General features: G+C 36.7%; 1 protein-coding gene across 4 annotated transcripts in view; it reads left to right on the top strand.

Moving 5' to 3' along the window:
* LOC124547561 (cGMP-dependent protein kinase, isozyme 1-like) overlaps positions 1-15,122 on the top strand; it is a 408,150-nt gene that overhangs the window by 97,008 nt on the left and 296,020 nt on the right. For all 4 annotated transcript variants that reach the window (XM_047125117.1, XM_047125116.1, XM_047125115.1 and 1 more), the window contains exon 2: positions 11,234-11,356. In XM_047125117.1, coding sequence (XP_046981073.1) covers positions 11,237-11,356 — 120 coding nt within the window. In that variant the 5' untranslated portion in view covers positions 11,234-11,236. The remainder of the gene's footprint in view (positions 1-11,233; positions 11,357-15,122) is intronic.

The following is a 15,122-nucleotide window of genomic DNA, read 5'->3' as shown; positions in this document are numbered from 1 at the left end:
GTCTGTTTATAGTGAACATAGTTAGTTGTCACACACTTAACATTGAGATGTGGCAAGCTGGGAGAGCTTCGCTAGTCGAAATTCCTCCTTAAATAAATAGAAAATTTTTTCTCCTCTTTTAACCATTGTACATGTAATGTTGTTGTTGTTGTTGTGATTGTGGTTGTGGTCTTCAGTCCTAAGACTGATTTGATACAGCAGTCCATGCTGCTTTAGCTTGTGCAAGCCTCTTCATCTTCAAATAAATCCTTCTGAATCTACTTTCTATATTCATCTCTTGGTCTCCTCCTACAATTTTTATCCCCAGTGCTTCCCTAGAATACTAAATCCATCTAATCTTCAGATTCTTCTGTAACACCACATTTCAAGAGCTTCTATTCTCTTTTTATCTAAACGGCTTATCATCCATGTTTCACTTCCATTCATGTCCACACTCTAGACAAATACCTTCAGAAAAATTTTCCTAACACTTGAATCTATATTCAATGTTAACACATTTTTCTTCTTCAGAAATTTTTTTCTTGTTGTCATTGCCAGCCTACATTTTATATCCTCTCTACTTTGCCCATCACCAGTTATTTTGCTTCTCAAATAGGAAAACTCATCTACTACTTTAAGCATCTCGTTTCCTAATGTGATTCCCTTAGTGTGACCTATACCATGGAAAAACCAGGAAGGAATAATGACAACATTATGAAAAGGATGAATTGCTACTCACCATATAGACGAGATGTTGAATCATGGACAGGCACAACAAAAACCCGTGGTACAATTAAGCTTTCAGCTGAAAGGTCTTCTTTTAAAGTAGAAAACATGTGCATATTTGTGCATGCCAACTCTCTCTCTCTCTCTCTCTCTCTCTCTCTCTCTCTCTCACACACACACACACACACACACACATGAACACAGTCTGTGGCCACTGAGGCCAGGCTTAGAAGAAGGCCTTTGGCCAAAAGCTTAATTGTATAGTAGTCTTTTTGTTGTGTCAGTCTGTGCTTCAACATCTCCTCTAAATGGTGATAAGCAATCTATCCTATTTATATAATGTTTTCATTATACCATATGTGCACAAGGCTGCTAAATTCTTATTCATGTAGCATTTCACTAAGTTTCATTATCTACAATATAATTTACAGTTTGCTGATTTAGTTCATATGGAAACATTTTATTTAAAGAAATCTTCGTGATTTATGACACCTGTAAGCCATGTGCATGTCAGAATTCAATCCTGCTGAACACTGTTTTTTGATTGACATAGCATATTTTAAAACCCCCATTTTCATTTTTAACAAATATTTTAATTTTTCCAAAAGCTTAATGTTTCAAAAGTTATTTATATTTAAAATTTTCATGTTTGAGAATGTTCCAATCCAAAGAAGTACTTCTTTGCTAAATGCAGTTTTACAGTTTACTAGCCCTGATTTTTCTATTCCTAAAAATGTATACTTTCACTAAAATAACATGTTAATTTATGTATTATTCTAATTATAAAATCACACTTTCTAAAGCATTCTTGGCAAATTTTGGGAATCCCATTTCATTTTAAAACTTTCATAAAACAGTACCTATTATTTTCCTATTTTGTAATTGTACTGATTTTTGTTAAAAAAAATTACTTCTGTGCTATTGTGTCTTTGTATATATTACCTTTACTGTTTCTTAAAATATCCACATTGGTTTAAAATCATTCTTTTTAAGTATTTTTCATGTTTGTTTCTGTAGTTTATAAATATGGACATACTTCATAAGAGCACATACTTCAATCAAAGTGGTACATATGTATACATCTAGATATTTAGATACATCGTTTACATGATACATAGCTTACAAGTATGGACACATATAAAAAGAACATATACCTCCATTAAAAGAGAACATGAGCATACTTGGAAAACATAATGCAGAAAAAACTGGAAAACAAAACAAATGTAATATCTCCTACTTATCTTCTTCATTTATAAAATCATCCACACTAGTAACATTTGCTTTTCAAATATTTTTCAATGTTTCCACCTGTGGACTATAGCTTGCAGTCCTTGGACTTTGAGCACATTTTATTGCTTAACTTCAAGCCATGTAATATGGAGTATTTTCAGATAATATTAATCTGTGGAAAGGTAACATGTAGCCTAATCTTGTTTGTGCCATTTTTCATAAGCACGTGTAAATGAATTTCCCTCAAAAAGATGTGGGTTTTTTAGCTTAAAGAGAAGTGTTTCATACATAAACATAGAGAGAATTGTCAGTAAGTCAAGGCTTGTAAATAAAGGTTTGCATGATTGTCTATTGTTGTTCCAATCATAGCTCTCATAATTTTTTTCTGTAGCTTGAACACTCTGAGGAGACTTCTGTTTTCGACTTCCCAAAAATTTATGCCATATCTTACAACTGATTTAAAAATGCAATATACACAATTTTCCCAACAGCTAAGTCAGCTGGTTTATTTAGAACCCTCACTGCACAAACAAAACTATTTAACCACTTCAGTGAGCAATCCACACGATCAGTCCATGACAAGTTTTTGTTTATGGTCACTCCAAGAAATTTAACAGATTATGCAGTTATCAGTTCTCTGCCTTTCTAACTTAACTGCATTATTATTTATTTAATTTTCTAGTTCTTGAAGAGCCTGTTCCATTTTCTATACTAATTCTTCAGTGTTTTTACAGCAGACTACTGCTGTTGAGTCATATGCATACAGAATCGTATCAAAAGTTACCTTACCTGGCATGTCATTTATACAATATAGAAATAGTAACAGGCCTAGTATGGGCCCCTGGGGTACACCTCCTTGTATTTCCTTCCTACTAGTGCAAGGTTCCTCACCCTTATGTTGTATAACTACCCTCTGTTTCCTATTTTTGAGATAAGATGCAAACCAACTTGAAGATTTTTCATGGAAGCAATAAGAAGCTAATTTGAGATGCAGCTGCTTATGGTTTTCCATATCAAATGCCTTACTGAGGTTACAGAAGATACTGGACACACTCTCCTTGTTATTGAGGCATTTTCTTGTTTTAGTGATTAGTTCATTAATAGCATACACAGTGCTTCAGCCCTTCTTAAATCATACTGATTGTGAAGAACAATGTTATGTTTTTTGTTATATTTTTCTAGTTGGTTACACACTATTTGCTCAGATATTTTAGAAATAATTGGTAGTGTTGATACTGGGCGAAAATTTCCTCTTGTCTGCCTTTTTTGTGGATGGGTCAACTTCTGCATACTTCAGTCTGTCTGGGAAGAGCAGCCCTCATCAAACGATTGATTTACCATGTGACAGAGGTGGGGTGCAATGTTATCACATCCTGCCTTTATTATTTTTGTTGGAACTTTTCCCAGCCCACAGACTTGAGATTTTTTTATTGATTTTATAATGTTAGCAACTTCATATCAGGATACATCAGTAAATTTGAATTCTCCTTATCTGTGCCACATTACATTGGAACTTATGTGTGGAGAAGGAAGTTCATCAATTTCGTTAGAATTTATGAAATACCTGTTGAATTCTTTGCATACATGTCTGGAGTTTGTAATCATTTCCCCCATGTATTTCTAATTTATGATTATAACTTTTTGATTTTTCAGCACCTATTTCAGCCTTGGCAATATGCCATACAGCTTTTGATTTATTTGTGGCATCTGATATGTATTTACTGTTTGCCATTTGTTTTGCTTGTTTAACTACTCTGCCAAATATTATTTGTTTACATAGCTGACAAACTCTGCATCATGGTTGTTCTTTGCTTCCATGCGCAGTTTCCTCTTTCTAATACTAGAGACCCGATGCCTTCAGTTTTCCATGTTTTTTTTTTTTTACAGTTTTGTCACATGCCATTATGAAGGGGAAGCATTCACTGAAAACAGTCATGAATTTTGATGCAAAAGCATTGCATTTTGTGTTTACTGAGTTCCACTTGCTGAATGACCAGGAAGTTTCATTTAGTTTTGAGACAAATGTATTCCCATCGTGTTGCCTGAAGTTCCTGACTCATTTCACTGTTACAGTTTTATCTAAATTTGGCAATGAGATAAAAAGGGCTGACTAGTCAAATATACCTAATTCTAAGATGAACTTTTCTGTAGCACCATAGTTGATGCTGCTCACTATAGTATATATACATGTTGCAGAAGATGCTGTTATTTTAGTGTACTCACTAAAGTTTAATGTCAAGCCATTTGTATATAACATGTCCTTCAGAGAAACAGCAAACCTGTCATCAGCTCTTACATTTACGTTGAAGTCAGTGCAAATTTTTTTACATAACTTTTCGACCTGCAACCTACACAGAAATGTTTCAAATTTGTCTAGAAATGCACATGTAGCTGAATAGTTGGGAATATGATATATGTTAATAATTAATATGCCACATTCCGAAAGTTCAGTGCAGCAGCTTTCAAATAATAATTCGTCATTTAAGTAATTAAAAGTCCACCTGACTTCACAGTTTTAGTGATTCTTCTACTAGAATGCGTGATCCTCCAAAACCAGTTTTTTCTACAAAAACTCACTGCTAAATTGTGACCTGAAAGTGAGTTTATCAAGTTTATATTTTCACTTTCAAAACAGTGTTCTTTTAAGCATAGAACTTTTAGAGAACTTGTGTTCTCCAGAAATACTTCGAATATCAAAAGGATATATTTATACTCAGTGTAAAGCTGACACATTGAGTTGCAGACAGGCACAATGAAAAAACTGTCAGCACTGAGCTTTTCGCCAAAGCAGTGGTCATGTGTGCATGAAGTATGCTTGCTTGTCTGATTGTGTGTGTGTTTACTGTTTCTTTCTGAAGAAGACTTTGGCCAAAAACTCGTGTGTAACTGGTTTTTCATTTGTGCTTGCCTGCAACTTAATGTGACATCTTTATGGTGAGTAGCAATCAATCCTTTTCATAATTGCGTTATCATATTGATGTTCATAAATACAAAAAAGCTGATTATCAAACCTGAATTTAGTGTTAATGAAACTGAAGAGCATGCTTTGCTGCGTAGTGTGCAGTTATCATCATCGTTGTCATCTGCAGTGTACAGTACTACAATATACACAAGTTATTGTGATCTTGTCACTCTATCTTCATGGCTTATGTGAGTGCTCAGGAATATTCCAAAGCCCCTTCCACAGTGCTCAGTTTTATGAAATTCATTTGTATTGCCATTTCTTGGTGTAGGAACGTAGGAAAATAAATGTGTTCATGGTACAATATGTGACTTATGCACAAAATATTTTTCCACATATATGATTCAAGGTCAGAAGAACTCTCATTCTTATACTGTAATTGATTCAGATGTTTTCTGGTACATGCAATATTTAATTCTGTAGTAAGTTACTGGACATGTTATCTGATTTGGTTGCCATTGATTTCAGTGTGTTGTATATGTGCTGTAACTATTAGCTAAGAAAGAACACAATGTCATTTGTTTCTTTGTTTGTTTTTATGAGCCAAGTTGTTTTATTCATGGAGTGTTTTATTTTTTTACATTGTAGATGCATTTTATTTTTCTAATAACAGAGTATAAGGCTTTGCAATAATTGTGTTAATGGGGTTAGCATGTCCTCTGACTTCAGTACCAGTAGAGGTTTCTCTTCCTGGCACAAAGTGTTAACCATCTTCTGTTCCTAATTTGATTTAAGATACTGTCATTTCCAGCAGACAAGAACAGGTTGCCAAGTGCTGCAGGAATATGTATAAAAATAATTAATTTGTCGTCTACCATGACAGAAGGCAGTTGTTGACTTTCTCACAAGAGTACAAAGAACGCACAGGCCTAATTGATAATTTTTTTGTACATAGAAACAGAATTAGTAACAAAAGTGTAAGATAAATTTTAGGTGCTCTTCCTGACCATGACGGACATCTGTTGAGAATGCATGATGTGAGCCCTGTTAACAAGAGCAGTTTTGTCAATAGATCTTTCAATCAGCAAAGGAAACCTGCAAACCTTCAGCAGGCATATGCAGGACTTTCAACGGGACACTGCACATCAGGCTAAATATGCCAATGATACATTTAAGCTATTCCTGAACGACTTTTTTACCATCTTACTCTGTTTCTTAAGAGAAGACTAAATGATACCAACCTGAGTGAATACAGGAGACAGTGGCTAAGGGAATCAAAATTTACTGTAAACCAAAGAGAATGCTTTATACTTCATTTAGAAACTCTAATAAACCACAGGATATAGAACTCCACAATATATGTTGTAGCATGTTCATAAAATCTGAAACTATTTAGGAGAAGAAGAACTTCTTAGCCAAGATTGCTACAAAAACTTTATCGTAGATAACCTGTTTGTGTAAATCTAAATTACCATCTTCAGATCTTCATAAAGGTTTTTACAAACATCTTGTGCCACACAAAATCTTTCCATTGAATTTCAGGGTACGTGGAACATGAAATGACTGATGCATTGACACATCAGAATTAAAATTACTATGTACATCACAATTCTCTCGAACATTGTTCCCATAACATAACATGTCATGCCTACCAGGGGGTCACGAAAGTTGGTCTGGTGTGAATAATATGTCAATCAAAGTGCTGAAGCACTGCTGTAAATTTATTCTTTATGATCTCTGTCATATACACTGGCAGAAAAAAATCACAACACTTAACAATAACTGATATAGAGTAATGAAATTTTGGGAATACATTTTTCTAGGCAACATATTTAAGTGATTAACATTGCAAACCAGGTTAATGTAAGTATGAGATAAGCTATTGCAAATGTGAAATGCTGATTCATTAATTACCAATGTAACTGCCAGAATGTTGAATGCAAGCATGTGAATCTGCATTCATTGTGCTGTACAGTTGTACAGTTGCCAGTTTGTAGGATGAAGTTTCATGTCTGCTACACTTGGTCAGTCAATGTAAGGACTGGTTATTGCTGGTTGTGGCTGACACTAGTGTTGTTGTCTCATGATGATTCATATGATCCCAATTGGAGACAGATCTGGTGATCAAACAGACCAAGGCCACATGTTGACACTCTGTATAGCATGCTGGGTTACAACATCAGTATGTGGAGAGTGTTATCCTGTTGGAAAACACCCCTTCAAATGCTCTTCATGAATGGCAACACAGCATCTCAAATCACCAAAGGGATGGACAAATATGCAGTCAGGGTGTGTAGCATAACCATGGGAGTGCTCTTGCTGTCATATGAATTTGCACCCCAGACCATAACTCCAAGTGAAGGTTCAGTGTGTCTAGCACATATACAGGTTGGTTGCAGTTCCTCAACTGGCATCCTTCTAACCAAGACACGACCATCACTGACATAGAGACAGAATCAGCTTTCATCAGAAAATACAACAGACTTCCACATGCCCTCCAATTAGCTCTCACTTGACACCACTGAAGTTGCAAATGGCAGTGGGTTGGGAATAGTGGGATGCACGGTACAGAGCATCTGGCACAGAGCTGTCCATGAAGTAATCAATTTTTAACTGTTCATTGTGTCACTGTGGTGTCAACTGCTGCTCAGATTATTGCTACAGATACAGTATGATGCACCAGAGTCATCCACTGAACATCATGGTCTTCCCTCTCAGCAGTGCCACATGGCCTTCCAGAGCCCAGTCATCTTGTAACCATACATTCTTGTGACCAACACTGCCAGCAATGATGTAGAGTGGCTGTGTTCCTGTCAAGTTTTTCTGCAGTATCACAGAAGGAGCATCTAGCCTCTTATAGCCATATTTCATGACCTCGTTCAAACACAGTGAGATGTTGATGTTGATAATGGTTTCTTTGTCACCTTAATAGCATTCTTGACTAACATCAACTCACCACAGCCAGTCTCAGAGGTAACTAATACTCACAACCATTATAGCATGTATTTAAACAAATCTGATTTTCATCCTCATAGTGGCACTACTGGCGCCACTCTTATGTGACTGGTGTGAAATATGAAAAGACATCATCTTTTAGTTGTAGAAACACCCCTACCAACTTTTGTTTATGTCACACAACTCCTTCTTGGTGCTGCAATTCTTTTTCCATCAGTGTATTTAATAAGTCTCTAAATGAAGGTAGACTTGAATATGAAGTTCTCAAACCACTGTTCAAAAAAGGTGATAAAGTTGAAGATCCCAACTACTGACCAGTCTCATTGCAAATAAGTCTTTCCAAAATATTGGAGAAGCTTGTGTGCAACACAATTACCATTACTAAAAATCAGTTTGAATTGGAAAAGACTATTTCAAGTAAACAGTCCCTTTTCTTGTTTGTGAACCGTCTCCTAGACCCCATAAGGAATAAAATGCCACCAGTTGGAATATTTTGTGACCAATCTAAAGATTGAACTGTGTGGATCATAAAATTCTGCCTAGGAAGGGTGGGGACTATGGCTTAAATGGCAAAGTAGAGATGTGGATTGAGTCATATGTAGGTGACAGAAAGCAGAAAATAGTGCTGAATAATTCTACAGTAGTACCTGCCTCCTCTTACTGTGATATAGTGAAATGTGGAGTACCACTTCACCCGGTGTTTGGTCCCTAAGTTCTTAATCTTCATTTATTATGTCCGCACCGATAGCTGAGTGGTCAGCATGACGGATTGCCGTCCTATGGGCCCGGGTTCGATTCCCAGCTGGGTCAGGGATTTTCTCCGCTCAGGGACTGGGTGTTGTGCTGTTTTCATCATCAATTCATCCCGATCTGGCATGCAGGTCACCCAGTGTGGCATCGAATGTAATAAGACCTACACCAAGGCGGCCGGACCTGCCCTGCAAGGGGCCTCCTGGCCAATGACGCCAAATGCTCATTTCCATTTCCATCTATGATGTACTGTAGTGTATCAGTCAGGAAGTATACTTCAACCTGTTTGTGCATGACACAACCATTATGACTGATACAGTACACAACTGCAGTCTAGAGAACGCTTTTATCACTGTATTCAAAGAAACGTCAGATTGGTTCACTTCAAAATAGTTGTCCTCAATGTTAACATGATTCAGTTTATTCAGTTTCACACAGTGCAAGGAATACATTGAAATAACATCTGATCACAAAGAAATATTGAGAGTTGAGTCCTCTGTGTTCCTGTGATTACATATTAAAATCAACCTAAACTAGTCAGTTCATGCCCTCAACCTATGTAAAAGATTGAATTCAGCAGCACTTGTCATTTGCTAATTTGAACATATTTGTGGTTTGGAAACAATCAAAGAGCATACTATGGGTATTTCCATTCACTTATGACATATGACATTATACTCTGAGGAAACAGTCACGAACAAATAAAGTCTTTATGGTACAGAAAAGGCTCATCAGAAATATCACTAGTGTCCACCATAGATGTTATTGTAGAAATTTATTTAAACAGCTGGGGACCATGACCATGCCATGCCAGTACACTTTTTTCACTTATGTGCTTTGTCAACAAGAAATGTGCAATTTGCAATATAAACAGTACATATCATAATGGTTATACAAGAAGTAAACATGATCTTCAAAAAGATATAAAAAGTCTCGGCATGGTACAGAAGACAGCACACTGTTCAGTACTAAACGTATACAATAAATTTCCAGTAGTCAAACCAGTCACTGGGGAACTAATTAAAACTTTTAAAAAACCCAAAACTTTATCTATTGAGGTAGCTTTTCTTTTCTTTACAGATTTTTTGACAGTGTGTAATGCTTTAAAAGTGTGTTTAATTTTATATGTTACTGTGCCAACTTACTATGTAATATTGATATCTCACTAACTGATCAGATGAATTAAAGTGTAAGATTTGTAATTTTTACATGTGACTATTGTTGGTAAAGTTATTATCTGAGCACTTAGACCTCACTTTTCACAGGTCTGTTTCCATAAGAGTCAGACTGTAAGCCTTATAACCATTAATATGTAGTTATTACTGTAATAATCTGACACATTCTACATCAAAGCAATACAGTGACATCCATGATTCATGGACCTTAAAAATAAATAAAAATAAAATAAAATAAAATAAATCTCTTTTGTTAATCTCTTTTCAGTGTTATTGCCATAAACTCTCCCTAAACATTATAAGTCACTACTTGTGATTCTATCATATAGTCTTTTTCCTTTATGATCTAATCCTTATGGTCAGCTTGTTTCATTGGCAGCATTTTGTATCATTGTCAGATAAACAATTCACCATACATTTTACATCTACTTTTGGGTCTGCGGACAAGTTGTCAGTGACCTTCAACTCGCTGGCATAAACTTTATCCTGAAAAAAATTAGAAACTAATAAACAACAACTTAAGGTTATCTCAGTAAGTACCACCTGATACAATAGCAGTACTCAAATCACATTAAATTATGAGTGTCAAGTTATCACTTTATTAATACTGTAACAATTTGATTTAATTTAAATTATTTTTTTGTCTGGAAGCTTCTAACCTCTCAAGGCTATTAATTTGTTTACAACCAGCCCACTCTTATGGCACATTATTTGAAAAAATTTGAAACACAATATTTGTTAATTTCAAATTCAACATTTATTTTTGTATGTGGCCACTCTTCATCCACACTCCTCTACTGACTCATTTTTTTATTGTTTAGATTAATATTGTATTATCTTAATTGCAGCTGAGTGTATCTTTCTGATTTGAAAATTATGTTCTGGTAAACATAGCACATCTATTGATATTCCAACTAATGCTTTTTTTCCCCATATTATTACAAGAAGTTAACTCCTTTTATTAAAATGATTCCTTTGTTTTGGCAGATGAAATTAAATAGTTGTTTTTATAGATTTTTCTTAGTAGCTGTATCAGCTGTAACAATCTAAACTGTGCAGCTTTATATTTTGCAAGTAATTAGTATAAAAGATACTCAAGTATAAATCTGATATATCAAATATTATTTTTTATTTTTATGTCATATGGTGATTTACTAATATAAAGCAACAACACCATTAAGCACTCCTTTTCCTGGGGGGGGGGGGGGGGGGGTTGGTGGAGTGGGAAAGGTAGGGGAGCTAGAGAGAGAGAGAGAGAGAAGCCGTCCCTTTCTCTCCCTTCCTCCTTCTTGTGTGTGTGTGTGTGTGTGTGTGTGTGTGTGTGTGTGTGTGTGTTTTTGTTTGCCTTCTCATGAAAATTACAGTATGAGCTGCAGTCTCCAACAGATTATTTATGGACTCCTTTTTCATTCAACACTTCTTCTAAACAATGACTAGTTAATTTTTCTGATATTATTGCTTTATAACACACTTGGTAATTTATTTTATACTTTAAAATATACTGTTTCTGTTACAGAACATGACACTAACATGTTATCCATTCCATTGGGGTGTAAAAGCTGCATATCCTGTAACACCTACAAAAAGAAGCAGAACACCACCAGGGAAGATCAGCAATGGAAGCTACACTGGCTTTCCTGTAAGTATTTTCATTTTTACAAAAGTTATAAATGCAATAATTTAGTTTCTGCACAAATGCCAGTTAGTGTTAGCCCATTTCAATTTGAGTTTTATAGACATAAAAAAAACTACTTTGAGAAAGGCCCTGTCTCCTCAGTTACACTACATAGCTGCTGTTTATGTGCTATTGGTAGCTTCATGATAACTGATTACAATGGTATTTTTCAAAGAAATTGAGTCATATTTGATGTAAAAAAAAAAAAAAAAAAGAAAAAATGAAACTTCCTGGCAGATTAAAACTGTGTTCAACAGCAAGACTTGAACACAGGACCTTTGCTTTCACACACAAGTGCTCTTCCAACTGGGCTACCAATGCATGACTCACAACCCATCCTCACAGCTTCACTTCCTCCTACAGTTTCACTCCCTCCACTACCTCATCTCCTACCTTCCAAACTTTACAGCAGCTCTGCTGCAAAACTTGCAATACTAGCACTGCTGGAAGAAGGGATATTGTGGAGACATGGCTTAGTCACAGCCTGGGGGACGTCTAGTGCTAGTATTGCAAGTTATTCAGGAGAGCTTTTGTGAAGTTTGGAAGGTGGCAAATGAGTTTTGTGTTATAATAATAAAAAAGAAAATGCATTTGAATGGAAAAAATTAATTCAAAGCACACACATCAAAAAAAGTTTTGCATCACCTCAGTTCCAAGAGTTCTAGAACCTTTACAGAAAATTGGATCAGGGATCAATGTAAATATCCTTTCCGCCCTTTTTATTGCTCATGAAAACCACACACTGCACGTTGTACCACCATACACCGAGACCTTCAGAGGTGGTGGTCCAGGTTGTTGTGCACACCGGTACCTCTAATACCCAGCAGCATGTCCTCTTGCATTGATACATGCCTGTATTCATCATGGCATATTATCCACAAATTAATCAAGGCACTGTTGGTCCTGATTGTCCCACTCCTCAACGGCAATTCAGCATAGATCCCTCACAGTGGTTGGTGTGTCACATTGTCCATAAACAGCCCTTTTCAATGTATCCTAGGCATGTTTGATAGGGTTCGTGTCTGGAGAACATGATTGCCACTCTAGTCGAGTGATGTAGTTACCCTGAAGGAAGTCATTCACAGGATGTGCATGATGAGGGCGTGAATTGTCGTCCATGAAGACAAATGCCTCACCAATACGCTGCTGATATGGTTGCACTATTGGTCGGAGGATGGCATTCACATAACGTAGAGCTATTACGGTGCCCCACCACCAGCCACGTATATTGGCCCCACATAATGCCACCCCCAAACAGCAAGGAACCTCCACCTTGCTGCACTCACTGGGCAATGTGTCTAAGGCATTCAACCTGACCAGGTTGCCTCCAAACATATCTCCGACAATTGTCTGGTTGAAGGCATATGTGACACTCATCAGTGAAGAGAACGTGATGCCAATCCTGAGCGGCCCATTTGGCATGTTGTTGGGACCATCTGTACTGTGCTGCATGGTGTCGTGGTTGCAAAGATGGACCTTGCCATGGACGTTGGGAGTGAAGTTGTGCATCATGCAGCCTATTGCGCACAGTTTGAGTCATAACACGATGTCCTGTGGCTGCACAAAAAGCATTTTCAACATGGTGGCATTGCTGGTCATGCACTGCAGTAGTAGCTCTTGGGTGGCCTGAGTGAGGCATGTCATTGGCAGTTCTTGTTCTCTGTATCTCCTCCATGTCAGCACAACATCACTTGGGTTCACTACGAGATGCCTGGACACTTTTTTTGTTGAGAGCCCTTCGTGGCTCAAAGTAACAATGCGGACATGATCGAACTGTGGTATTGACCATCCAGGCATGGTTGAACTACAGACAACATGAGTTGTGTACCTCCTTCATAGTGGAATGGCTGGAACTGATCAGCCATCTGACTCCTTCCATCTAATAGGCGCTGCTCATGCATGGTTGTTTATATCTTTGGGAAGGTTTAGTGACATCTCTGAGCAGTCAAAGTGACTGTATCTTTGATACAATACCCACAGTCAATGTTTATCCTCAGGAATTCTGGGAACTGAGGTGATGCAAAACTTTTTTTGATATGTGTATATTACAATAGCATTATTATAAATGTTCTGCTTGTACGAATTTGGGCTATTTGGACTTCCTCTCGTACATTTCAATTATAGATGCAGGCAGCTGACTTCAAGGACACCTGTTCATGTCAAAAAATGAAGAAAATTCTCCTTACTACCTCCTTACTTGGTTCCATTCCACTTCAATAAAAAAAAAAAAACTTAATACTGTTGTTAAGTATTATCTTATTCATGCACACTTATAATACATAACACTCATAATACTTCATTTTTTAAGCACTACATTTTAATCGTTCTTCTACATACGAGAGAGTGAAAAACAAAATCATGTACAAAGAAAAATGAATGACGCACATTCATAATTAATGTCTTTGCCAACACCTATGGTCAATTGGTGTTTCATTTTTTGTTTTTAATAAATTTTAACTTTACTTTATTCAGGGAGTCTTTTATCTTGTACCTATACAGGTACTGGTGGAAATGAAGCTGTGAGGATGGGTTGTGAGCCATGCTTGTATAGCTCAGTTGGTAGAGCACTTGCCTGCAAAACGCAAAGCTTCTGAGTTTGAGTCTCAGTCAAGCACACAGTTCTAATCTACCAGGAAGTTTTATATCAGAGCGAAAATTTCATTCTGGAAATGTCCCACTGCTGTGCCTAAGCTATGTCTCCACAGTATCCTTCCTTTAAAGAGTACTAGTGGTGCAAGTTTCACAGGAGACCTTCTGTGGAGTTTGGAAGGTGGGAGATGACGTACTGGTTGAAGTGAAACTGTGAAGAAAGGCCAGGAACCATGATTGGACAGCTCAGTTGGTGGAGCACTAGCCCATGAAAGGCAAAGATCCCAATTTTGAGTTTTGGTCTGTCACATAGTTTTAATCTGTCAGGAAGTTTCATATCAGTGCACACTCCACTGCAGAGTGAAAATTTCATTCTGGAAAAGGAAAAATGTTTGCTGTTCACATTAAATTACTATTCCATGACATTTTTGAAATATTCTTGGTTTTGTTCCTGAATGTCTACATCTACATTAATATTTATAGGCTGCAAATCACTGTGAAGTGCACAACATAGAGTACGTCCCATTGTACTAGTTATTTCAGTTTTTTCCCATTCCATTCATGTTGGAGCTGATGTTACAGTTATAAATTACTAAGTTTTTTCATTTCATGAAGTGCAAAGTTTTACACTACTGATTATTTAAAGCAAATTGCCAGTCTTTGAGCCACTTTGAAATCTTATTAAGACCTGAATGAATATTTGTGCAGCTTATTTTGGATAGTATTTCATTAAAGATAACTGCATCATCTGCGTGAGGTCTGAGACTGCTATTAATATTGTCCACAAGGTCATTAATATCCAACATGAATGGAGTCATACCACGCTTACTTGGGGACACTTGAAGTTACTTCTACATCTCATGATGACTCTCCGTCCAAGATAATCTGCTGTATCCTCCCTGCCATCAAATCTTCAGTCCAGTCACAAATTTTGCTGGATACACCATATTATCGTGCTCTTGACAATAAGCTTAGATGTGGTACTGAGTCCAGTGCTTTTCAGAAATCAAGAAATACTCCATCTACCTGACTGCGTTGATCCAAAGCACTCAGTTTCATGTGAGAAAAGTGTGAGTTGAATTTTGTATGACCGGTTTTTTCTGAATCTGTGTTGGTTTGTGTGGAGGAGGCCATTTTGTTT

The sequence above is a fragment of the Schistocerca americana genome, chromosome 1, assembly GCF_021461395.2.
Source record: "Schistocerca americana isolate TAMUIC-IGC-003095 chromosome 1, iqSchAmer2.1, whole genome shotgun sequence".
Taxonomy (NCBI): Eukaryota; Metazoa; Arthropoda; class Insecta; order Orthoptera; family Acrididae; genus Schistocerca; species Schistocerca americana.
This window is presented reverse-complemented; position numbering and strand designations above follow the sequence as displayed.